Genomic DNA, 26,534 nt, shown 5'->3' with positions numbered 1-26,534 from the left:
GAGAATTTATACAATTTTATTTTGTGTGTGAAGTGGGGAAAGTAAAGTAAGAGAAAAGGAATAAAGTAGAGAGAAATGTGTTTCCATTTTTAGTAAAGAGTCATCTTAATTGGGACAAACCAAAAAGGAAAGTGAGTCATCTTCAATGAGACAGAGAGAGTACTAGTACATGGATTTATAGCTAATTAAGTCTCTATTTTACCAACAAAAAATAATACATCTCTAGTCTCATACGAATATACATTTTTTGTTGGGCATGAGTTTTAATGCACAATCGATAAAGTAAGAGAAGTAGAAAGAAAAAGTAATTAAAGTATTGATAGTGGATAATGGGTCCCATCTTATTAGAGAGAAAAAATTTCTAAATTTAGGAAGTGTATATTTTTATGGGACAAACTAAAAATGAAAAAGTGCATATTTTTGTAGGACTAAGGGAATACTAATATATACATCTGCGTGTCTAAACATTTTAAGCTCACCAAGTTGGAGTTAAAAGAAGATTTTTACAAAAATAAAATGGATGGTTAGCAAAAGTACAAGTCTATAAAGTAAAATTTGGATGGTAAGCAAGAGTTCAAGTCTATAAAGTACACCTCCGTCCCATAATAGATGTCAAGTCACATTTGGGGATTGGCATGAGATTTTAGGATGTGTTGTTTTGTGTGGTAAGTGGAAAGAGAAAATAATATATTTATATTAATGTGAGAGAGAACTTTTTCTATAAAAGAAAATGTGATATCTTTTGTAGGACAAACTAAAAAAGAAAGTGTGACGTTTATTATGAGACGGAGGGAGTATAATTTTGGCCCCAGTTACTAGTAAACAACATCATAATTCTGTAAAACAATATAGTGTTTGGGCCAAAAATCAACATGGGGTGACAATTTGATGGCTCGAATCAAATAAATAAAAATTACTATAACTAGTGCCCTTTCAATAGTCAACACCCAAAGTGGCTTCGCAAGTTGTTTAATTATATATGAGTAATATCGATCATTAGATATAGTATTTCATTTATAGACAAAAAAATGAAATGTAGTTTACATTTATTAATGATGAATTAAAAATCCAGATCTTGCGCATTCTTGTTTAAGCTTATCATAGCCACAAGAAAGTAAAATATATGATGTGACAAAAAATTAATTGTAAAGAAGATGTTTGACAGCTAATTGTTGATTTGTAACAACATATATATGATCACTTTTAAAGTTTTACCCTTAATCATAATTTATATCTTCTCGCTCTATTCTTGAATTTTGAGGAATACATTTGAACGCGTAGCTAAACTTTTGTCTCGGCCTAAATTCAAGAAACATAATCATAGATTTTGCCACTATATTTACAACTTGTTAGTAATGGCATTTCTAAATTTCTTTGGGCTCATCATAGTTATAGACAAACATGACCTACGACTATGGTTTAAGTTTTTGTAGGATTTTCAATTTCATTCCAATTTTAGGAAAATTGTTACTCCCTCGTCCGTCATTAGGAGTTTCGGTTTACCATTTTAGTCCATCATCTATTAGGAGTTCTAGTTCACTTTTATTATAAATGATAGATAGACCCCATTTTCCAATATCTCATTCCACTCATATTCTATCATAAAATTAATAGATTACTATATTAACATGGGTCTCAAATTCCACTATATTTTCTCACTTACTTTCTTTTACATTTCTTAAAATGTGCCGCACTCAAATTGAAACTCCTAATGGTCAACGGACCGGAGGAAGTAAAAAAAAGTGTTTATCAATGTAATCAATCTCATGAAAAATGTATTCTAGAATTTTTTTTTAAACTTTTCCCTCGCTAGTATACAAGATGATCAAATATACTTTCTCTCTTTCTAGTAAATAGAATCAAATTTTACCATATACTAGAATTATATTTATGACTATCACTACTAAATCATTTTTGAGTAAATTAATTATTTAAATCTTGATAGTAAGAACGATGAAAACGAGACTTTTCTAAGATATTTAAACAAAACTAACAAGAATATTAGCATTGGACAACAGAATTCATTTGGTAAAAGTTAAGACAACGACACAATTGACATGATGATGGGAGTAGCATTTACTAAGATTGTCTGCCGCCTTCTAATGTTTCCTACTTTCATTAATCAATATTTTGATAATGCCTTCTTCGATTATATTATTCAATTTAATTAATGTAATGTGTTTTGGAGAGTCTTGCGTTATGGAACACTGGTGAATTTTCTACTATTTTTTAAAATTAAAAAAAAGGCCTATTCCACACAAAAAAGTGAAAATTTTGCAAATATTGATTTAACTTAAATATTATAATCATATAAAAGCCTTAAATTATATATTTCGAAAATGGTAATATATTGAAAAAAATCATGCATGGGAAAATAAAATGAATGGCCTCTATGATATCACGTATCAAAATCTTTTCTAGATTCCACACAATTGGAGAATTCGGACTTCAACAAAAACAATTACACACAATCACACATTAATTATTGTGCAAAAAGTAGTGAATGAGATTTTATATCTCACATCTTCATTTCATTTTTTATTTTTCGATTTTGTGGCGTAATATCATATGCTATATATAAAGTCATACATACTCGTAACCATAATATATAACGACTTGTTATTGTCTTAGAAATCAATGAATGTATTCTAAAAAAAAAATATCAAATCAAATATAACAATTGTGTATGCGGTCAATTAATTAAGTTTTGACATGTCCAATATTTTATATTTTGTGAGAATAACATATTAAAATAAAAACAGTTCGAAAAAATTGTCCATAAACAATATGTATACTATAGTTCTTCTATTCTATAAACTTTTCTTATTGTAGAAATTAGTAATTGTGTTTTCTAATACATATAAAAATGCCTTTATAGATATTAGATTTTTTTATATATAGAAATAATAAATATGATAAATAAATAGATATTAGATTTTTTACACATGAAAAATAGAGGAAAATATTATCACACTAATAACTTTAATATTATCATGAATTGGAACACGCCCTTTATCTATTAAAAACTTAGAACCATACTTCTCTAATGTTTGAAGCAATCGTAAATTAATCAATAATCCTCAAATATATTAACAACACATTAATTTGATTAATTTCGACCCGTTACCTTCTAATTGTGAACATAGTCACTCCACCAATTAAATCTATGTAACGTTGCACGCTATATTTCCAATAATGGGAATCGGCACTATAAATTGTGACGTGCAATCAAATCATTCTTCAGAAATAGAAACATCACGAGAGATGGAATGATAAATTTTCTACAACTTGCATATAATTCCGATTTAATGGAAATATTGAAAGATGCAAATATAAAGTCTCATTATGCTAGCCTATTTTTTTCCTAAAATGGGACTTAGCGGATGATTGTGATTGATAAGAAAGTTTTCAAAATCTAAAACAGATTGGAATGACAGCCACAAACAATTAGTACTACATGATTTTGCCTCTTAACATGTAGGTTTGGGCAACCAATATTTCTTGCCTTTAATTTTTAAGTATTTCATTATTAATATTAACGACAAATCACAACTCAATTCAAAACTTTAACTTTTCTAATTCTAATTAATAGAATACTCGTTGGAATTACCTTATATGAGTAACCAGTAGTATCTCAAATAAAAAATTATTTAATATCAACCATGCAGTGGCGGATCCACTGGGGAAAAAAGGGATACAACTGTATCCCAAAAATAAGATATTAGTAGCATTACAAGTTGCTTTCCTAGCCCAACAGAAGATTCTTCCTTTAGGCTTTAGAAATTGTGTACAAGTCGGATTTTTAAGTTTTCTCTTTCAATTTTTTTAAAGTTTGTTTTGGTCTCTTCAAATTTTACTCTTTGAGTTTTTTTTTTTTTTATCAAAAGGCTCAACCGAGAAACAGTGAACAAGCAAACAAAAATAACACAGTCCAAAGTACCAGAAGTCTAAAGTCAAAGCTAAATTAACAACCAACCAAACAAAGACACACAGACCTCTTTGAGTCTATTTTAAAATCCGTTTTATGTATTTTAATAATCTTATAAAAGATTATGCATTTATTTTATTTCATTTCAAATTAATTAATTCTCTTATAATATATTCTAATTGTTTTTAATGGATTTCTTTTCCTTCTCTTCTAACGCCCTTATTTTGTACTCCTATATTTCTACTTCAAATTCATCTTATACACTTTATTTATAAAACAATTCCTCATCTTATAAAGCATTATGTATTTTTATTATTTTCTAATGTATTAAGTATTATTTTTTGTTTTAAATTCTTCTATTGTATTTTATTTTTTTACATTCTATTTGTTTAAATAATTGAAACATTTCTGAGATAAGCTAAAAAGGATGATTTATTAGTAAAAGTAATACACGCAATAAAAATGATTTATTAGTAAAGAGAACACATTCTACAAATGCTAAAACAATTTATCTATAATATACCCTTTATTTTGAATAATGAAAGTCAGTTAAGTAGTAGTAACACTAAATTAAAAAAAAATCACATTTATATACAATGAATATCTTAGTTAAAAATAAGATTAAAAATTTTAATTGAGAGAACAAATTAAAGAGAAGGAAAAAGATCGATATTTTGAAACATCAAATCGCTATAATTATTTATCTCACTCCAAATCAAAAATTCAGTTGGATCCGCCGCAACCATGTATTATGTGTTGATATTTAATAACTTCAAATTAATGGTTCGACTATTGATTGAGCCCCATATAATTATAAGGTAGGAGGTCTTTTGGAATAATCCAAAAATAAATTTGTGAGAGCTTGATCTAAAACGAATAACATAACAATGTGGAATTCGGGGGCGGTACGTGTGATTGAGAGTTTAAAGTGCGTTGATTTGTTTTAGAGTTGTTGGGATACAAAGTTGTTATTTAGTTAGTGTTGTCTTAAAGTTATAAATATAATGATATTAGAATGATATGATATATATTTTCGAAAATTTAACCAATATACATAACCATGCAAAAATTGTCACACTACAATCGAAAAAAAATCATTAAGGATATTTTTAATAAATTAAGTACTACCATACCAACGTTTCAAAAAGCGTACTTATTGTTTGTATTCCAACTAACATTAGAGGAGCAAATGGAAGTGTCCTAAAAATTAAAAAATTAAATTAACTGTGTCCTTCATTTAGAAACGCTTTCTTTTAGGTCCTAATCAATTGCTGTTACTTTTTAAAACCCACGAATTTTATCTCCTTACAAAACAAGTTTTTTTTAGTGTCAGTTAAGTAATTTGTGGTATAATTATTGTCAATAGTTCAAATGTTTTATTGATATTGTTGAAACTTTAGGACGATATACAAATAGTTTCGAAAATACTCTTTACAATTTTACCTAAGTAAAACCGTGTGTGTATTTGCAGATTTATCAAGTGATAATTTGCCGAATCTGGCGTGTGTAAATGGATGTGGATCGATCATGAATTCTAATGTGACAACTTAATTGATCAGCCACTTAATTTTTGATTTATTAGTTGGAGTAAAACATTTTAATATTTTATCAACTAAATCACGATTTATCATTTATGGACATAAAATAACATCAACCAAACTAAATCATATCAGATCTCTAATAATAATCATGTTCGTCTATAGAATGAAAATAATGAAACAAACTCCTATACAAAGAAGGAAAGTAGAAATAATAATAATAATGAGTGTTCGAACTTAGTACCTCAAACAATAATGTCTAATCTCATTGTCACTAGGACAAAGACTTTGGACTAATAAAACATCATAATACCTTTGTATTAGTATTGCCAGACAAAAAAATTCACATTAAGGGGACTTGGTTTAGTTAATGTCCATTAATATCATATGCATGAAACATGGCCTAATTTAAAATTTTTAAAAACTATTTGCCTCTTGTAATTCAATTATTCAATTAAGTGCTTTAAAATACTTGTCGACCACTTGAGTCTCTTTAACAAATATATTTAATCCGATCGGAACCCTTCATCAATTTGACTGAATGATTAATCTCAAGATCAAGTGCACTGCACCAATTTGTAGTGTGTATTTTGAAAGTTCACAAAGGGTTCAGTCCCATAAAAAAAAATAACAAAAACAAATATAAACAGCATCTAGCATCTAACTCATAATATCAAACCTAACCAAGAAAGAAATAACAAAGTAAACATAAAAGCCTAAGGGAAAAGGAGCAACCCAACAATTTGGAAAGCAGCAAACAGATCCAAGCAAACAAGCATCTTACCCTATGGTCCAACTTCTAAGAGCATCTCCAAGAGGAAAGATAAATAGAGAGGTAAATTAATATAACTACCATATTTATCTTTTTTCATAAAAATTCATTCTCCAAAGGGAGAGGTATTTGAGAAGATATTATACATTTTCCCATTTTGAAGAGGTTTATCTCCCCATCCATGGAGAGGTAAAATCTCATAACTACCATATTTGTCTTCTTTTCATGAAAAACCCTTCTCCAAGGGAAAAAGGTACTCTCTCCGTCCCAAGATAAGTGACCTAAAACTTTTCGGCACGAGATTTAAGAAAATGGGGTTTGTTAGTAAAATGGAAAGTGAATAAAGTAAGAGAGTTAATAAAGTAGAGAGAAAAAGTAAAAGAGAGAATGCCAAAAAAGGAAATGGATCACCTACCTTGGGACATCCCAAAAAGGAATGTGAGTCACTTATCTTGGGACGGAGGGAGTATTTGAGAAGGTATTACACTTTATATTTTTTAATGCATTTTATACTATTATTTTATTTTTAAAAAATAATTTACCTTTCCTTATACCTTTTCCCTTTGGAATGTGTTACTTTTTAGAAGGGTATATTTCACTTTATAAGAAGGTAAATGTATGATATACATTTTCTATATACCTTCTCCTCTTGGAGATGTTCTAAGATTATTCAAGTTGTTGGTGAAGGACTCCGTTGGGATGGTGAAATTCAGACACCAACTTTTAATTCATAATTGAAGGCGCCAAATAAGTCTTATATTTCGAGCTTCCAATTCAGTTCCAATCCTTAAAAATGACCTTATTCCGAATATTTCAAATTGACAAAGCAATGACGTAAAGCTCCAAGGCTTTTTTTTCATCAAACTTGAATAGAAGAGTGTTCATGTAAGCGATGAAGCAAGCCATTGGTTCCTTGGGCCATGCAAAAAGTGATATTCAATCGCCATTAATACCAAAGACTACGAGAGACTATATGGCTAAAAATGATATGCTTCGGGCTCTATGACTCTTCTTCACATAAGCACACTTATCATCTTGAGTTCTGGAGTACAAAATCTGCGAAGCCTAACCTCGACGTTGAGTCTTCCCTGAATGACAAACCAAACATATAAGATTACTTGTGGTGGGACAACATTTTTTGCAAGCAAGACCTTATTTTTTTGTTGTGCTCATATGTCAATACATCAAGTAACCTGGAAAATAAAGTTAGATGAAGAGAAAACATTTGACTTATTGATGAACCACCCTATTTCATTCCTTTTGTTTTCTCTCAAATCTAAGCAATACATGGCTAGAAAAAGTTCCTCAAAAAGATCCTCCTTCCAAGTAAAATGATTTCCCCTCCACTTCAAGTTCCATCTCCAATTTTGTTTCTCCTTAAACTCTCATCTCCTCTATGAACTTGTTTATCTGGATTGACAACATGAATAGCATTGGAAAAATAAGTTTAAAACTCTCTCCTTTCATCCACTTTTCATACCAGAATATTGTTTGTGCCCCATTACAATTTCTAACTTAAACATTTTATCGTTTATTGAAAATATAAGCTACCGAACATAAACCAAAGTGTAAATGACACAGTGAAAAGATTTAAAAGACTATTTATAAACCAAAAAATTAATTAAAATTAATACTCTCATATGTAGAAGTTCAAATGAAAAACAAAGAAATATTTTCATCCATTTTATAATGTAAAATATCTATGAAATAAAATGTGAGTTTTAATATGGTGGTTGTTGTTTTGTACTCTCTCTGTCCCACTAAACATGACCACTTTCAACATCTTTTATTTCTACATTATTCCATCGATCTTACTTTACTCTCTCTAAATAAGACAGTAAAATAAAACTGCATAAAATCTCGTGCTGCCTAAGAAGGATGTCTTCTTCCTTGAGACGGAGGGAGTACGTACTTTTATTATCTAAGCATAGTTTAAATTTTAAAACACATACCGGAGAGGCTTCAAATAATAGAAAAAACCAATATTTCTTCTTCTTTTTTCTATCATACAAACAAATTCAACATCAACCGTATATCTTTTGACTTGGATCATGTATAATGATTTAACTGTATAAGTTTAAACAATATACAGTTTTGCAACTAATATTCAACTATGTCAATAAAAACATAAAAAATGAAAGTTAGCCAGTTGATCTACAAAGTAAGACAAATATCGATCAAGGAGCTAATATTTTTGTAAGATAGCTCAAAATTCCATTAAAATGACCTTTTAAATAAATGATTGTGCTAGCTAAATCAAATCCATAGAAACATTTTTTAAGTTTTATTCCTAAAATGGGCATTATTACATACTTTCAACAACCTATTGAAGTGGTATCCCTACGACACAACATAAACAGCAAAATTGATAATGGATGAACTATATACATTACTAAGAACAATATTTTATTTCTAAGTGGGAAAGCATCGACTGAAATGTTATTGGTATTTATGTGGACATAATACAGAATTGTCTCATTGTTGGTATCCAAGGCATCATTTATGACTCGGCAAGTAACTTATTGTATTGTCACTCTATATTATTTACTTGACAATTATGATTTTCTATTAGTAGTTCTTTTTAATAAACAGAAAAATGCTCAAGCTATATGATGGGGCGAGCATTGGGACAAAATTCTCAACAAATATTCCGAATAAAGCTAACATTTAAAAAGAAAGGCCACAAACAGCGACATCAAAGCTCTCAATGCCAAAAACAAACACTAACCCGAAACTAATGTACCTGCCACTGCAAACCCACGAACATACCTTATCGTGTGCTCCGTGCATCCATCCAGCTTCTAATATCATCCAAGTTATCCATCACTAGGCCTGGCGCAAAAGGAAAATTCGGGCACCATCCTTTAGTCCATATTTCCATTCGCCACAAAAGACCTCTCTTCTCGAACTCCCGGCCAGTTGGGTTTGAAGTTCTGGAAAACTATTTTGTTTCTAATATTCAATCAACCATGCAATAACATAAAACGAGGACATTCATATATGCTTGTGAGATCTTTTAAAGGGAGCATCGAGCCATGAAAGTAAGCGCAACTTTGATTAATCAAATTACACCTCCTTATCCCATTTTAATCGATTCATCACATGACTAAATCCTCTGTGGCCCACATTTTGGGTCCATGACCACTACTTTCAATATAATATACACTCGGTATTTAATAGAAGTTTAACGAGTGCAATATTATTCATGAATGTGTTATATAGTAGTAACATAAAAACTAATCAATCTATTTAGATCTCACCTCCTGCCGGAACTCTTTTTAAAATAAAATAAAAATCAGAAACTCAAATTATACAGTAACACATAAAATGATAGGCTCCAAATCTTGGGTCACAAATCACACATATCATGGAGTAGTTATATGATCGGTCTCTATGATGTTTAAAGAAGATATGGGGCCTCTAAACTCCCACCATAATATTGTAGGTCAAGTATCTATCACCCTAAGCTATCAAACAAATAAAAGTTCAATATAACTATATAAGGGCATGGGCATGTTAGGGTGCCACCACCCCTTAAAATAATAACATACCACCATTCCTAGCCAATCATTTATACACGTGGACGAATAATAAGCTGCCACGTGGTAAAAAAAAACGTTGAAAAACTCGGCCAACAATTTGTTGCTCCTTATACAACAATTTTTCTTGTCCAGCAATATCCAACACGCTATACAACAATATTATAAACGCTACACAGCAATATCCAACACGCTATAGATAGGTTGATGTATAGCGTGTTGGATATTGCTGTGTAGCGTTTATAATATTGTTGTATAAGTAGTGTCACGGTGTCACTTTAAGAGAGATTGTCATTTTAACACAAACCTATAAGGGCATCCATAACAGGATGGATTAGTATTAGGTTAGGTCATTCATCTTTACATAATTATATAAATAGTTTTAAAATATGTAATTTTCTATTAAGATAGGAACAATAGTACTTTTCCTCTCGCCTACATTACTACATCACCTCGCCTTTATATTTTCTTGTGAATCTTTCACCACTCTATTAACATCAATACATTATATATAGAGAGAGAGAGACTCTACTACAAATCCTACAATAACAATTAAGAGACATGTTCATATCACAATCCAACAAACTCTTTAGACTAAAGCCTCTAGTTTTCAAAATAGCACTACTTTTCTTGCTTGGTATCACAACCAATAGAAACCACCTCCCCACCAACCCCCCTTCACTTTACACAATGACTCTCTATGGCAACCTAAGCTTCCACAACATCAACCATGCATCTAAAGACTTTGGCAATAGATACCATCTCATGCCCACAGCAGTCCTCTACCCAAACTCCACCTCCAACATTGCCCATATCATCAAACATGTATTCAACCTAGGCCTCACTTCCCACCTCACCGTGGCCGCCCGCGGCCACGGCCACTCCCTCGAGGGCCAGTCCCTGGCCCCCAATGGCGTGGTCATCCACATGGAGTCCTACAAATCCCCGCGGATGGTGTTCCACACCGCGGATCATTACCCCTATGTCGACGTCTCGGCCGGTGAGCTATGGATAAACATCCTCCATGAGAGCCTCAAAAGGGGCCTCACTCCCAAATCTTGGACCGACTACCTCCACCTCACCGTCGGCGGCACTCTCTCCAACGCCGGCATCAGCGGCCAGGCTTTCCGGCACGGCCCTCAGATCAACAATGTCTACCGGCTACGCGTCGTCACAGGTCAATCATCTCATGCATCCCACAAAAAAAAAAGAGAATTATGTATTCCCTTTCCAAAAAATAGAAATTCTCTGTTTTCGAAAAATAGAAACTTTCCATTTTAGAAAATGGATCACATAATCAACTAACATTAATTTCACTACTTTTTCTCTTAATCCCTCTTACTTTACCCATTTTGCATTCAAACACGTGCCGTTTACAAAGTTTCTATTTTTAGGAAACAGTACGAAGTTTCTAATTAGCAATAACTGCAGGCAGGGGAGATGTGGTTACGTGCTCCGACGAGCAGAACGCCGATCTCTTCAACGCAGTTCTCGGCGGATTAGGCCAGTTTGGGATCATCACAGAGGCCAGAATCGCTCTGGAACCAGCTCCGGCGAAGGTGATAAAACAAATCTTTGTTACTATAAAATGAAACAATATGATTTATTTATATGATTACATCCCTCTCCTTGCAGGTTAAATGGATCAGAGCATTATACTCTGATTTCACCGCATTCACCAACGATCAAGAGCGTCTCATATCCTCTTCACGAGGCGCTCTTGACTACTTGGAAGGATTCATCGTGATAAACAGAACCGGACTGCTAAACAACTGGAGATCCTCCTTCAACCCGAAGGATCCGGTCCAAGCAGAACAGTTCACTTCCGAAGGAAGGGTTCTGTTCTGCTTGGAACTGGCAAAGTATTTCAACTTAGAAGACGTTGGCGAGATTGAACGGGTGAGGTTCATCGATACCATTAATCTCGTATTTCACTCGTGCACGAGTTCAAACTTTTTCTGATGCAGGAAGTGGACAGCCTTTTAGCCGAGTTGAGCTTCATTCGCCCGACCCTGTTCATGTCCGAGGTCTCCTACGTGGACTTCCTAGACAGAGTCCACGTGTCGGAGATGAAACTCCGCGAGAACAACCTGTGGGACGTGCCTCATCCATGGCTGAATCTACTTGTGCCAAAAAGCAGCATCCATGGCTTTGCTAAGGAAGTCTTCCACAACATTGTCAAGGATACAAGCAATGGCCCTGTTTTGATCTACCCTGTTAATAAATCCAGGTAGTACTAATTTATACATATATTGAAATGTTACGGGGTGCTTTATTAAAAATATAAACACGACCACATTAAAATGTTAACATAGTGTATTAAAATATCAACTAAGTTTATGTTGACATTTCAATGAGTTAGCAACGGATCACAATGTTATGTTTTCAAAATTTGATGCATATATTGGAATTTGATTTGTATAGATGGAAAAATGGGACATCTTTGGTGACGCCTGATGAGGATGTCTTTTATTTGGTCGCGTTCTTGAGCTCAGCAGTGCCGTCTTCTGCAGGGAAAGACGGTCTGGATGCCATTTTAGCGCGAAATAGACGGATTGTAAAGTTTATTAGTGACTCAAATCTGGGGATCAAACAGTATTTGCCCCATTACAATAGCACACAAGAGTGGAGGGAGCATTTTGGAGCAAAATGGGAGATTTTCTTGAGGAGGAAAATGTTGTATGACCCCCTTGCCATCTTGGCCCCCGGGCAAAGGATTTTCCCGAGGGCCAACGACGAAATTCCAAGCGGAAAAAACAATTAAAAAGAATGAAATAAATGTAGCCAGATAATAAGTGTACATATTAGTAGAGGGGAATGAGAATTGTGGAATTCATGCATGTATTGTACCTGATTACTGTACACTATAATTTAAAAAGTCAGTAAAAGAGCAAAAAGAAGTAGGGTTGAATATTCAATTAGTTATCAGTTAATAGGTAACCGAATTAAAATAATTTTATGGTTATAATTTATCTAAATGTCATAATTTTATGTATAAACAACTTCCTTGTTAATTAGGCCTTGTTTCTTGTGTCATTTTTTGTGTTACATTTTTCAGTTAATAAAAGTTTAAATAATATCTGCTTTTAAATGCATTGAACGTCGAACACTCTCTTTTGTAATTTTCAAGTGGCTTTTGAATAATTTTTAATGCTTCAACATATGCGATTTTTTGACTATCAAATAATTTAATAATTCAAATAACATTTATTAACATATACTCCTTCCTGTCCCCATTAAATATCTCATACTTTACTGTCCTTAATAAATGTCTCATAACTCTCATTTCATTTTTACCATTTTTAGTAGAAGATCCGACATTCCACTAACTCATTATAATTTATATTTAATTATAAAACTAATATATAAAAGTAGAACTCATATTCTACTAACTTTTTCTACCCACTTTTACTAACAAAGTCAAACAATTTTTTAAAATCACAATTATCAAATATGTGACATTTAATAGGAATTGGAGGATAATATTCACAAATTTGTTGTCTAGTTAACAAGACGTGGCATACAGTTAAAACAAGTTATAATACTTCCTCTGTAGTTACTTGAGGCATTTTTTTCGCAGTGGTGCGTCTCATTTTTCACCGTTAAAATAAGACGTGGATAGAAATACATAAACTCATTTCTTGACTGTATATTTTTATGTATTTTGTTGTTGTAACTTTGATATTTTGTATGAATATTTTTTTTTTCATAATAATTATCTAAATAATATGCAGTGAAGTCCCTATCAGTATTTTTAATGAATAAAATAAGAATTATAATGAAATTAGGGACTCGTTCTCTAAATACAGAATCATAGTCCCCAAGTGCAACCTGTGAATACATCGACATATTCTCATTCCTATCAACGTTATAAAATAAAATAAAAAGATTCTTTGTAAAAGTCTTGACACTAGGAAGATCAACTTCACACTTCAGAACCATCAAATATCATGAATCTGAATCGATGTATGCTTTCACTTTATATTTATCAATCGTATTAGACATGCATAATTTATGTGAATCATTAATTTGGTTCCAACAAATAGCACGCAGTGCTGGTCAGAGACTAGGGTAGCAAATATAGTGAGATCGATCAATGGGAGGCCTTTCCCAGGAGTTCTCTGGAGCTGGTGCCCTAGTTTTTCAGTTTTCATAAAGTAATGTTAATAATTAATCAAAGAATTAATTTTCAAAATAGCTTAGTTGTTTATAACTAGTGATTGATATCTTTACTATTGTTATTTTAATAAATATCATCCTCGCTTCAAAACTTAAATAATCTTTATTATGGCCGAGACATTTGACCCATAAGATTAATAGAACAATAAAAGAATTCCATGAGTATAGGTTTGTCTCACAAATTTAATTTTATATAATTGCCTCAAAACTATAAAATAAAAAAATAAATAGTTTAGTATGGGGTTACAGATTTAACACATTGCTTCTAAACGATAAAAGTAAAAGAATTAAACTTTACAAAATTAGTTGACCTATATACTCTCAACCAAAAACCATATTCCGTTAGAAATTAAGCAACTTATTTTCAATAAATACTAAGCATAATCTTATTTAAATATATCCCTATTCCTAAATCAAACACTTCACAGTTTCTTCTTAAGCCATCAGGAGGAGCACGAGAAGTTTTTTTGTGATTAATTATCATCGGTAATCTTCATTCTTCAATTTTTTTATTGTTTTCTTTTTCATTTATTATGCCAAAAACTTGTTTTTTTTTTACAGTAATTCATATTTATTTTATTATGACAAATTGAAATTTAAATATATTGGATTTATGATTTATAAAAGGCTTTCTATATAGAAGATGGAATATTTCTTTAAAAAAATATGTAGGGTGTGACTCTTCTTCTTCTCCAATTGAATCCGTTGTTGAATTAGCACGAAGTCGATCCCGAGTAGAAGATGAACTAGATTTAAATGAAATTAGTAGTGATCCAGACATCCAGTACAACCAAAGCCATTCGTGATATAGTACAAAGAAAATACTCTGTTCTTGATTAAGGGGTATTTCCAATTAATTGGGCATGCACGTATATCTAAGAAAGAAATTTTCAAGATATTTCGTGGAATTTTTTTTAAACAATCAAACAAATTCTGCAATGTTTTCAATCAATGAGAATATGCAGAATTTAGTTATCATCACTGTAGCAACACAAACACAATTGTAACATGAAACTTTTCATTTTTTTAGTTAGATATGTGTCGGACTAGTTTTACATATAAAATATTTATACACTTTTTATAGTTATTGTGTTATGATTTTTATATGATAAGTATTATTTTTCATATATACATATATCTGCATAGGGCGGTGATCAAATGCTAACTAATTTGTAATGCAAACTATGAACTTCGATATAGTATATTTAATATTATTAACACGAAGATATAATTTTATCAATACAACATATAAATTTAAATATAAATGCAAGGACTTTAATATGTCAACAGTCTTATGTTAATATATTTATATCATGTGTTGATAATTTTAACATACAAAATTGAGAGTTCGGAATGAAAATTAGTTAGCATTATAATGCGACGCTATATAACGCGGCCCTAAGTTTATATTCTAAGCGTATATTCCATTGATGCACTATTTATTAGCACTAAAAATACCTGCAAGCATACAGGGTAGATCTAGTATAGCTAAAGGTCAGTACCGGGATATCGATCACAGGGAATAAGATTGCAACTGACTACCATATACTAAGCATCACATACTATCTAGAGACAGAGTTTTTGGTTTTGGATTAATTAAACTAGACTGAAAATAAAAGAACAAATAACAAAAAACATAAAATCAAATAATACAAAGCAATCGTAAGAAAGTAGAATTTAAGGATTCAAAACACAATTGACTTCCTTGAATTACGGTCTCTAGAGTTATTAAGTCGGTCACTTAACTAGATTAAACCCCCTCCCGAGGTGAGAAATTCGTAGATTAAGTGTAATAATTGAAGTCCCCTTCTAATTCTTAGACCTAACTCCTAAAAGATTGTAAGACCAATGACCTCACATGAAACCTCAACTCTCCCGAGTTCTATTGAATTAAAGTGTGAATTATCCCTCGTCCAAGTCAATTATTTCGTCTCCCGAGTACTCTAATCAACTCTAGCATGTATTCAAAAGATAGCTAATCAATTGAACATAGAAAACACAAGGATAAATCAAATAACTGCAAGAGCTAACGAGGAAAATCAATTGAATATCTTCACCAAAAAAATCCACAAAAGTTGTTCTACTCATAGACAAGTAAAAACTACGAATAAAGTACGAGACATGAAAGAAATAGTTGAATCTTCAATCTCCAGTCTTCTCTTGCCTGGATCTGCAGAGCTCCGCTCCAATGGAAGATGGATGATTATGTGTGGATTGTTGGATGGAAGAAGGTAGAGAGGGAGAAGGATTGGAGGCTCTGAGATAGAGATTATGAATTAGGTTAGAGGTATTTATAGGTTGGAAAAAGGTTTATTTTTTGATAATTTCGTGGCCTTCAAGAAATAGGAGAGATTGGGCTTCACAATATAATACTTTCTTTTCTTCCGTGAATTTTCGCCTAAATTCCCGCCAGCTTTGACTGCACTGCGCAATGTTCGTAGAATAGCCATAACTTTCTCCAAAGAACTCCGATTGAGACGTGCGAGATATCCACGCGAAACTCTTTCGAAGAAGAAGAGAATGGTATACATTAAGCACTGATAGGACTTCAAAATCGCTGGCAGAATAAGCTCGAACAGAGGCTGCTGCACCTTGGCCTTTTTGCACCTTTTTCTATCTTTTTCTATCATTTATCAACAAACACATTAAAAATACCAAATGTATAGCATATGCAATTTAAAAACATAATTGGCATGATTGACATTTGAAACGAGTCAAATCTAGCCATTAAAAACATGCAAAATCCATGTTTGTCATCCATATATACTTAGAACTTTTACTAGTAATATATTTTAACATCCACCACTAAGTATTAGTAGAATAATATTTTTTTTCTCTGTCCATTACTGAATATAGATATTGGATGGGGCATCCGGGAAGTATTTAGAGGGGGTTCAGTAACTGCATTGATAATGATTTTATTACTCTTTCGTCCTATATTTATAGCCTCATTTGGACTAGGTAGAGTTTTAATAAATTGTTCGAACTTTATTAACAAAAATAGAAAAATGAGTTAGTAGAATATGAATCCCATTTTTATATATTTATTTAATAATAGAATGTGAGTGTAATGAGTTAGTTGAATATTGGGTCCACCTACCTAAAATGGGAAAAAATCAATAGGATTTTAAATTAAAGCCATTTTAAAATAACAAAAATGAGACTTTAATTTAAATAGCGGACATAAGATATGTATTACTTATTTGCATAACAAACTACCTCCTTTAAAATTTTATTATAAACAATGTTATTTTTGTGTAAAATGTATTACGTGCTTAGTTGTGACTTGTGAGTATAATATATGATGATGTGTCATTGTATAAAAGTTTCATTCAGTTTTCTGCATAATCAACAATATATAAAATTATTTAGTATTGTATTGATAATGAAATAGTATATGTGAAGAAGTGCGATGTCTACACACTAAACTTTAGAGTTAAAAAAATTGGTTCGTTCTTCTTTATTATGCATCAAAAAATATAGCGAAAATTTAAAGTTATTCATCCCCGGGCCTAGTTGTACATAACCAAAAAATCAATATACACATTTATTCTATAATTAAATAAATACTTAAAGGTAGGAAATGACAATCAGAGTCTATTTAAGAATGGTAACTAACTTAAATAACAATAAAACGGACATAATGTCAATAATGCACAACAAGGAAGCTAGAAAACAAAATCAGCTAAGAATTGGTGACACATATTAATGTTCATAACCTTTACATGACCCATAAATATTGGGATTTGTGACTAATTCTCCACAATCTTAGGAGTCCAAATCTCTCATTTTTCCCATTAATGGACATATATATCTAATATATAGGCATGCATGCAAGGGTTTAGACTAATTAAAACATTTGATTAGATCTATTATTTTGGATCACTTATTTAGCAAAAGGCGGAGGAAGTGAAGAATTACCAGCAGCCGCCGCGCCACCACTGATTTACGGCGGGAATGGGCGGCCTCAGGAGCAGCTCCGTTCATCGTTTCACTGCCTATCTCATTGGCTTTTCCCTTCTCATGGCCATCCATTCTGAAAATCGAGATGGTGAAGTTGGTAAGTTATTATAAATTGTTAGTAGTATTATGTATTGATTTAAGTGTCTAATATAACCAGTGGCGAAGCCAAAAGTTTTACGGTGGGTGGCCCAAATTACTATTAATATTTATTATGAGTGTAATAATGGAAGAAAACAATTACGAAGTGACGAAGAACTAAAATTAGCATAATTAGTGGTATAAAAGAGAACAAATAGTATTTATGTTCCAAAAATAGACAGTAAAAACGTGAGTCGAACTCGTGATAGGACAGCAGTCATAGTCTCCAACCAACTACGCTACAAAATTCACATGTTGATATTTGTTTACATATATAGGTTAAAAGAAAAATTGATGGGGGACAAGGCCCCCCCTACCCCCAAAGTGCAGATTATAATCTAATTACCATAAATATATATACATGTATTTATAGACTAATCCATTAGTCTCAAGCTACTTGCATCTTATTTTATACTTGGGTTGTCTTAAGCTACTTATATTATTTACACCTTTTTATTTATATTTAATCTTTAAACATCTATTTCTTATATTTTGTACTCAAAAGATACGCATTAAGTAGCATGGAAGGGAGGAAATATACGTCTATATATTAATATTAACTTTTATAATTATGTCAATTTTATCTTTCTTAATTTAATTCATTATAAAAAAAATATCACCATTTTAACCATGTTTTTCTATTTTTACTTTAGAGATAAATCAGTACGATATACCTTACCAAAGCTTTCATATTCACACTGTATACCTTATAGAATACTAGTGAATAACATGTCCATCTATATCAAATTTTTGGCTATATTGAGACAGACCAATTTTCAAGACTGATATTGTACCAATTTTTAGAATGCCATACTGAAATCTAGATAGTAGTATATTTTTCAGATATAGTGAATTTTAGCACAACATAATCAAATACCGATGTACCAAAATCTTTTTTTATATCATTATATATATTTGGTATAGTATGAAAATTCAGTATATATCGTAGCGATATACTATCGCTACCATGATATACCAAAAATTTGGTACATATTGCTATCATGGTATAAAACAATAGGTATATATTGTAATATTATGGTACTCTCTACGTCCCATAACAGATGGCACACTTAGGTAAATGCACGAATTTTAAGAGATGTTGTTTTATGTGTTAAGTGGAGAGAGAAAATAGTATATTTATATTAATGTGAGAGAGAACTTTAAAAAAAGAAAATAAATGTGATATCTTCTGTGAAACAAACTAAAAAGGAAAGTGTGACATCTATTATAGGACGGAGGGAGTAATATATATACACTAAAGGTTTAGAGTTTCTCAGCGTATAAAATGCACATTGTTACCATACGAAGAGCTTTCAGTATGATAACATATTGTACTAAAAATCACAGTATACGTATATTTAAATATATTTTTTGTTTGTTTAGTACAATAAATGCGGGAAAATGATACAATGCAGAATAATGATATTTTAGTATGTTTTCCTACCTGTGTTTATACTATACACTTTGATCACTCCTAGCAAAGGAGCCATAAAAATGTGTTAGTTGCAATGTTTTAAAATCATTGTTAACTATTTCACAAATTATACATTAATTTTCATATTGAAACTATAAGAAACAATTAGGAGAGAATTGTTTTTTGTAATTTCAATAATATATCTTATTGCAATAGAACTCACTTAGTAATTTAACAGTATGTATCCTAATTACAGATAATGAACATGAATTTTCATATTTGAAGAATTCTTCAAAAGGGCCAGAATACTGGGGAAGTCTCAAAGAAGAATGGAAATTATGTTCAATTGGAAATTTCCAATCCCCAATCAATATTACCAAGAAAAGAGTTATGCTTTCGTCTCAAATAGGGAAATTGAGAAGAAACTATAGACCAGCTCTTGCTGTATTAAGGAATAGAGGACATGACATCATGGTATGACTATGTTGTTGATTACATTGTTTGTTTAAGGATATAAATGAGTTTAATCAAGAAAATTATTGAACATGAGACGTCATGTATGATTTTAACTGTTATTGTTAGGTTGAATGGAATAGATATGCCGGGAGCGTACATCTCACTGGCAACAAGTACGATTTAGTACAGTGTCATTGGCACACGCCTTCGGAACATACGGTCGGAGGAAGAAGGTTCATATTTCTACTGTATCAATTTTGCATTTTGTTGACTTTGTTGGTTAATGTTGGTGAATTGGAATAAGTAAGTAGATTAAAAGAATATGACAATAGATGATCTCGTGTGATATGACCTAAACAACTTTTGATGAAAATGAATATAGTGTTATTGTAAGATTGTACCTTCATTATAGGTACAACATGGAACTGCATATGGTCCATAGAAGCTCCGAAGGACAGTTTGCTGTAATTGCTATTCTATATCATTTAGGACGTTCTGATCATTTTCTCAATAAGGTAAGTGGTAAGGGGTAAAATAGTCATTTAGCAATAATGTAACTTACTCCATCCGTCCCATGTCCCATGTTAGTTGCACTTTTCATTTCGGATCTTTTCAAACTATTTGCACTATTTTTTATTTTAAGTAAAAAATTAAGTTATTTAATTAAGATATTAGATTTAGTTAAGTGTTCCTTTATTTAGGTTCTCTTATTATAGTACTTGAAATGCTAATTTTATATCACTAATTATTTATGCTTAAATTTACGTTGTACAATGAAAAGTACGAGTAGAATGAGACGGATGGATTATTTTCTAGTTACAACTCACACACTTTGGTGCACATGTACCTACTAAGGTGAATAGAATATTCATTGCATTGATTGGTGAAAAAATATCTTACCGATTACAATACGCATAATTAATTGTTACAATAACTTCCTCTTTAGATGCTCGTAAATCAAAAGGCCTCAACATGGGATTGTGATTCGAATTCGAACTTTCAAATGTTGAAATTTATTGTTCACCAATTAGATCTTATGCGGAAGAATGTGGAAGAACTTGTACTAACAAATGAAAATTTTATCGAATGCAGGTTTTAGAGAGTATTAATAATTTAACAAAAGGTGAAGAAGAAATTGACTTGGGTGATGTTGATCCATGGGATATCAAGTTTGGAAGCAGAAAGTATTATAGATATATGGGTTCTCTCACATCTCCTCCATGCACAGAAAATGTTCTCTGGATACTCCTTAGTAAGGTCAATTTGATATCCTAAACAATAATACCACTAATATAAATTAAAGAAATAAGAAATTAAATGACATGCAATGGTTTGGGGTTCTTAAAATTGTTTTTTTTTTTTTAAATTTAGGTGAGAACAGCATCAAAGGAGCAAATTACAACATTGAGGAAAGTTGTCCATGATGTGAGTACAACCATCATAAATTTTAGCTTTATTGTATATGTACATATATAACAAGGTTAAAATTTACATCAAATTTCACAAATAAATTTAATAAAATTTGAGTTCGTGTAGACTCGATGATGTGATATGGCATTTGAGATACTTTTTCCGACTTGTTAGCATCACCTTATCATTTTTTTCTTCAATTCACGACTATGTTCGTAACTTATATGAATATATATATACATAGAAAATTAGTTTTTATTTTTTATTAATTAATATTAATATGATTATTTCTAATACAGGGTTTCAAAGATAACGCAAGACCACTTCAACCTCTCAATGAGAGAATGGTATTAAAGTACCATCCCCACTCTTTATGAGGAATCTAGCATGCAGTGCGTCAGTAGCACTCTATTTTATCAAACCAAATTCCCTTATTTGAATATTGTGGATTTTAAAGTTTGTAATTTTTTTTTTCTAATAATTGAATATTATTGATATGTGAATGTTTAGTGTGTTAAGTGTGTAGATAATACAATAGATAAAGTAAGAGAAAGAAAAAAGTAGAAAGAATAAATTAGAAAAGTGCATAATTTTGGAAAAATAAACTAAGACGGAGATTGAAGTAAGAAAGAAAAAGTGATTTCATTATTACCATATATAGAAATGACTCAACTATAAAAGAATTGTCCAACATGAAAAAATGACTCAACTATGAAGAAACGAAGGAAATAATAGTAGTAAACAACTGCTAATGCATTTACTTAGCCTAATTATTGAGTTACAAAGCTAATTTTATGATGCGTTAATACAAAATTTTGATGTATAACTATATTACCAAAGAAAAATTTCAACTATATTAATAGATTGAATAACAATTTTGGATGGTGTGCTTCAAGAAAAACTATCCTCAAAGATTGAAAAACTTGAAGCTCTCGAAGTTGTAGTCGAGAAATCACGAAAAAAAATCTGTATCATGATATTATTTGCCGGAATTTTTTCATTGGTGGAAAATAACAAACTAAGGGTAAAGTTCGTGATATTATTTGTCAATTTTCAAAGTTCATGGAAAAACCAACCTTTTGAAAGTTCCATGATATTAGGTGCCAATATCCATTTTATTTATTATGCCAAAAACTTGTTTTGTACAGTAATTCATATTTATTTTATTATGAGAAATTGATATGTAAATATACATTGGATTTCTAATTTATAAAAAGGGTTTTCTATATAGAAGATGTAATATTTCTTTAAAAAAATATGTAGAGGTAACTCTTCTTCTCCAATTGAATCCGTTTTTGAATTAGTAAGAACTCAACCTCAAGTAGAAGATGAATTGGATTTTGAATGATTAGTGATCCAGTACAACCAAACCAAGGCCAGATATTCCCTTCGTCCCATATAAATATAGGCAATGGGTATGACACGAGAATTAAGACAAAATTGGTAAAGTAAGAGAGATGAGGATAATTGTATGATAAAGTAAGAGAGAGAATGAAAATGATAGTTAAAGTAGTGTTAGTGGATAGTAGGACTTATATTATTAAATTGATATAACTTTTCAGAATTAATGGAATGCACATATTTTTGTAAGACGGACGAAAATAGAAAGTGCACATATTTTTATGGGACCGGAGGGGAGAGTATTTGCTATTCGTGATATAGTACAAAGAAAATACTGCACTTGATTAAGGGGCATGCACATACATCGAAAAAAGAAATATGGTCAAGAAAGAAGTTTTCAAGATATTTTTTGTGATACGATCAAACAAATTCTGCAATGTTTTCGGTCAATGAGAATATGCATACTTTAGTTATCAGCACTTTAGCAACACAAACACCACTATAACATACTCCATCTGTCCCTGAAAATTTGTCATTTATTTCCTTTTTCGTCCGTCCCTAAAATTTGTCATCTTTCACTTTTACCATTTTTAGTAGTGGACCATACATTCCACTAACTCATTCTCACTCATATTTTATTTTAAAACTAATATATAAAAGTAGGACTTACATGCCACTAACTTTTTTAACCCATTTTCTACTACATTTCTTAAAACTCGTGTAAGGTCAGATGGTGCCAAATTTTAAGCGACAGAAGGAGTAGAAACTATTTCATCTCTTAGTTAGATAGTAAGTGTTAGACTAGTTCCTACTAATATTTTTTTTATGTGTCCACCTTTGAATGTAGATATTGGGCAATCCAGAAAGCAGTTAGAGGGGTATCAATAATTACCTTGATAGTGATTTTATTGTGTTTTATTTGCATAACAAACTACCTCCTTTAAATATTTTATTATAAATAATGTTATTTCTTGTGTAAATATGTATTATGTGGTTAGTCGTGAGTATATTATATGGTGTGACAGAATAGAGCAATTGTGTAATCGAGATAAATAGAAAACGTAAAGAAGACACAGATTTACGTGGTTCACCAACGTTGCATTGGTTACGTCCACGGGCGGAAATGGAGAACAAATATTATTCAGAGTGTTTTCATATTACAGAGTTATGTGTCCTACTTCTATATAAATAGGCACACAGACAACGGGCTAGGCCCAATACACAGTGAGACTCCTGTTCGGCTAGCGGCAAACTATAACGGATTCAAGGCATACTAACATTATATGATGATGTGTCACCAGTGACGAAGCCACCCCCGGCTTATACAATTATTATTATAAATATACTAGTATTACAAAGATAAAGATTGTGAGTAGCCCAGTTGGTTTTAGCCCAAGTCATTGTTCTTGCACTACCTGAGTTCGAATCCCTAAGCCAGCAAATTGTTCATTTTTTTATCCTTTGCACAATTTACTTGCATGTTTATGCTCCCAAGTTGACCCCCTCTTGAGCCTAAAATTCAATTTTTTTTTCTTTGCTTTATTTTTTACACTCTTATATCTAGGAGTTTATTTGATGTTCCCAAAATTCAATTCATTAAGTAACAAATCATTATTTTTACACTTTTACTTTCAAGAATTTGTTTTAGTTTCTTAATTACAGTATATTTTTTTGTTTTCAAGTTCAAATCCTTCTACCTATAAAAAAAAAATATATCCTTATTTTATTTTCTTACACTTTTATGTCTAATAATTTTACTCTAACTGCTATTTTATTTGCATATATCCAACTTTTAGTTTTATATTACTCTAATTTACTTGCACCTTGTTTTATAAGGATAATAAGCACATATAGTACTAGCATAATTCTAATTTCTATTATGCATTCTTTTTTTTTTCCTCCCATTATTCATCTACTATATCTTTTGCAATTCTCCATTGCTGATGCTAAAAAAATTTTCGACGATGCCAACACTAAAAAATACCTAAACCTCGGGCCCCCCAACGTAAAGTTTCTGGCTTCGTCTCTGTGTGTCACTGTATAAAAGTTTCATTCATGTCTTCTGCATGATCAACAAAATATAAAATTATTTGTGAAGAAGTGTACAAACTAAACTTTATAGCGAAAAAAAGGGTTTGTTGTTCTCTTCTTTATTATGTACTCCAGACTAGGGCTGGGGAAAAATACCGAAAAAATGATATATCGCTCGTATCGTATTGAAAAATATCGAAAAATTATCGAATTTTCGATATATCGTAATTTTCGATACGATACGATATCGTATCGTAAGTTTTCGATACGATAACGATATGAATTTCCTTATATCGCGATATATCGTTTTATATCGAAAATACGATATATATCGAAAATTTTCGATATATCGATATTTTCGATATATATCGATATTTTATTTTCGATATTTAACGATATATCGAATTTCGGTACGATATATCGAAATATCGATACAATAACGATATGAATTTTTTTTATATCGAAACTTTCGATACGATAATGATATGAAATTCTTTCATATCGATATTTTCGATACGATACACGATACAACGTTTTCGATACGATATATCGTATCGACCCACCCCTACTCCAGACCTAGTCGTACATGGCCAAAAAATCCATCAATATACACATTTTTTCTATAAATAAAAAAATACTTAAAGCTAAGAAATGATAATCAGAGTCCATTTAAGAATGCTGACTGACTAACTTAAATAATATGTGACGCATATTAATATAAGTAATAATATTCATAACCTTTACATGACCCACAAATATTGGGATTTGGACTCATTCTCCACAATCTTAGGAGTCCAAATCTCTCATTTTTCCCATTAATGGACATATATATCTAATATATAGGCATGCATGCAAGGGTTTAGACTAATTAAAACATTTGATTCGATTCTATAATTTTGGATCACTTATTCAGCCAAAGGCGGAGGAAGTGAAGAGCTACCAGCAGCCGCGCCACCACTGATTCACGGCGGGAATGGGCGGCCTCAGGAGCAGCTCCGTTCATCGTTTCATTGCCTGTCTCATTGGTTTTTCCCTTCTCATGGCCATCCATTCTGAAAATCGATATGATAAAGTTGGTAAGTTATTATAAATTGTTAGTAGTAGTATATTATTTATTGATTGAAATTGAAGTGTCCATTATAACCAAATTACCATACATATATATACATGCATTTATATACTATCCCTTCATCTCAATCTACTTCACCTTATTTCATATCTGGTTGTCTTAAGCTACTTACATTATTTTCACTTTTTAATCTATATCTAGTCTTTAAACATCTACTTTCTTTTATTTTGTACTCAAAAGATACGCATTAAGCAGCTTGTAAGGGAGGAAATATATGTCTATATATTTATAATAATTTTTAGAATTGTGTCAATTTTATCTTTCATAATTTAGTTCTATAAAAAGATATCATCATTTTTATTTTATTTTTCTTAATTTAGGGGTAAGTTCGTACGATATACCTTACCAAAGTTTTCATATTGTATACCTTATAGAATAGTCAGTACAATTGAATAACATGTCCATATTGACACTGTACCAATTTCTAAGACCGATAGTATACCAATTTTTCAATATGTCTAGTATATTTTGAGATAAACTAGATTTTAGTACAGCAAATGAAAATACCATTATACCAAAATCTTTTTTATACCATTATATATATTTGGTGCGGTATGAAAATTCAGTATATACCATAGCGAGATATATCGCTACCATGATATACCAAAAATTTGGTTTATATTGTTATTGTGGTATAAAAAAATAGGTATATACTGTAGTATTATGGTATATACTAAAGGTTTAGGGTTTATACCT

General features: G+C 31.2%; 2 protein-coding genes across 3 annotated transcripts; both read left to right on the top strand.

Moving 5' to 3' along the window:
* Positions 1-10,338: 10,338 nt before the first annotated feature.
* On the top strand, positions 10,339-12,725 carry LOC125216365 (cytokinin dehydrogenase 6-like). Its single transcript, XM_048118055.1, has 5 exons — positions 10,339-10,954; positions 11,209-11,336; positions 11,413-11,676; positions 11,745-12,007; positions 12,202-12,725. The coding sequence occupies exons 1-5, from the start codon at positions 10,339-10,341 to the stop codon at positions 12,539-12,541; spliced, it is 1,611 nt and encodes a 536-aa protein (XP_047974012.1). The 3' UTR covers positions 12,542-12,725.
* A 5,105-nt stretch (positions 12,726-17,830) lies between these two features.
* On the top strand, positions 17,831-21,768 carry LOC125211091 (alpha carbonic anhydrase 7-like). Of its 2 annotated transcripts, XM_048110780.1 has the most exons (7): positions 17,831-18,016; positions 19,728-19,945; positions 20,054-20,160; positions 20,340-20,442; positions 21,020-21,184; positions 21,299-21,352; positions 21,637-21,768. In XM_048110780.1, the coding sequence occupies exons 1-7, from the start codon at positions 17,914-17,916 to the stop codon at positions 21,712-21,714; spliced, it is 828 nt and encodes a 275-aa protein (XP_047966737.1). In that variant the 5' UTR covers positions 17,831-17,913; the 3' UTR covers positions 21,715-21,768. The 2 variants fall into 2 exon arrangements, with proteins under 2 accessions (XP_047966737.1, XP_047966738.1); XM_048110781.1 differs by lacking the exon at positions 21,299-21,352 and having other exon boundaries at positions 21,637-21,724.
* The last annotated feature ends 4,766 nt before the right edge of the window (positions 21,769-26,534 follow it).

This window comes from Salvia hispanica, chromosome 3, assembly GCF_023119035.1.
Source record: "Salvia hispanica cultivar TCC Black 2014 chromosome 3, UniMelb_Shisp_WGS_1.0, whole genome shotgun sequence".
Taxonomy (NCBI): domain Eukaryota; kingdom Viridiplantae; phylum Streptophyta; class Magnoliopsida; order Lamiales; family Lamiaceae; genus Salvia; species Salvia hispanica.
Note: the sequence above shows the minus strand (reverse complement) of the source record. Positions and strands in the feature narration are given on the sequence as shown.

Coding starts and splice junctions, on each gene's coding strand:
- LOC125216365 (XM_048118055.1), top strand. CDS start 10,339: ATGTTCATATCACAATCCAACAAACTCTTTAGACTAAAGCCTCTAGTT. Junction 11,677..11,744: donor ACGTTGGCGAGATTGAACGG/GTGAGGTTCATC, acceptor TTTCTGATGCAG/GAAGTGGACAGCCTTTTAGC. Junction 12,008..12,201: donor TACCCTGTTAATAAATCCAG/GTAGTACTAATT, acceptor TGATTTGTATAG/ATGGAAAAATGGGACATCTT.
- LOC125211091 (XM_048110780.1), top strand. CDS start 17,914: ATGGGCGGCCTCAGGAGCAGCTCCGTTCATCGTTTCACTGCCTATCTC. Junction 18,017..19,727: donor AAATCGAGATGGTGAAGTTG/GTAAGTTATTAT, acceptor TCCTAATTACAG/ATAATGAACATGAATTTTCA. Junction 21,353..21,636: donor TGAGGAAAGTTGTCCATGAT/GTGAGTACAACC, acceptor TTTCTAATACAG/GGTTTCAAAGATAACGCAAG.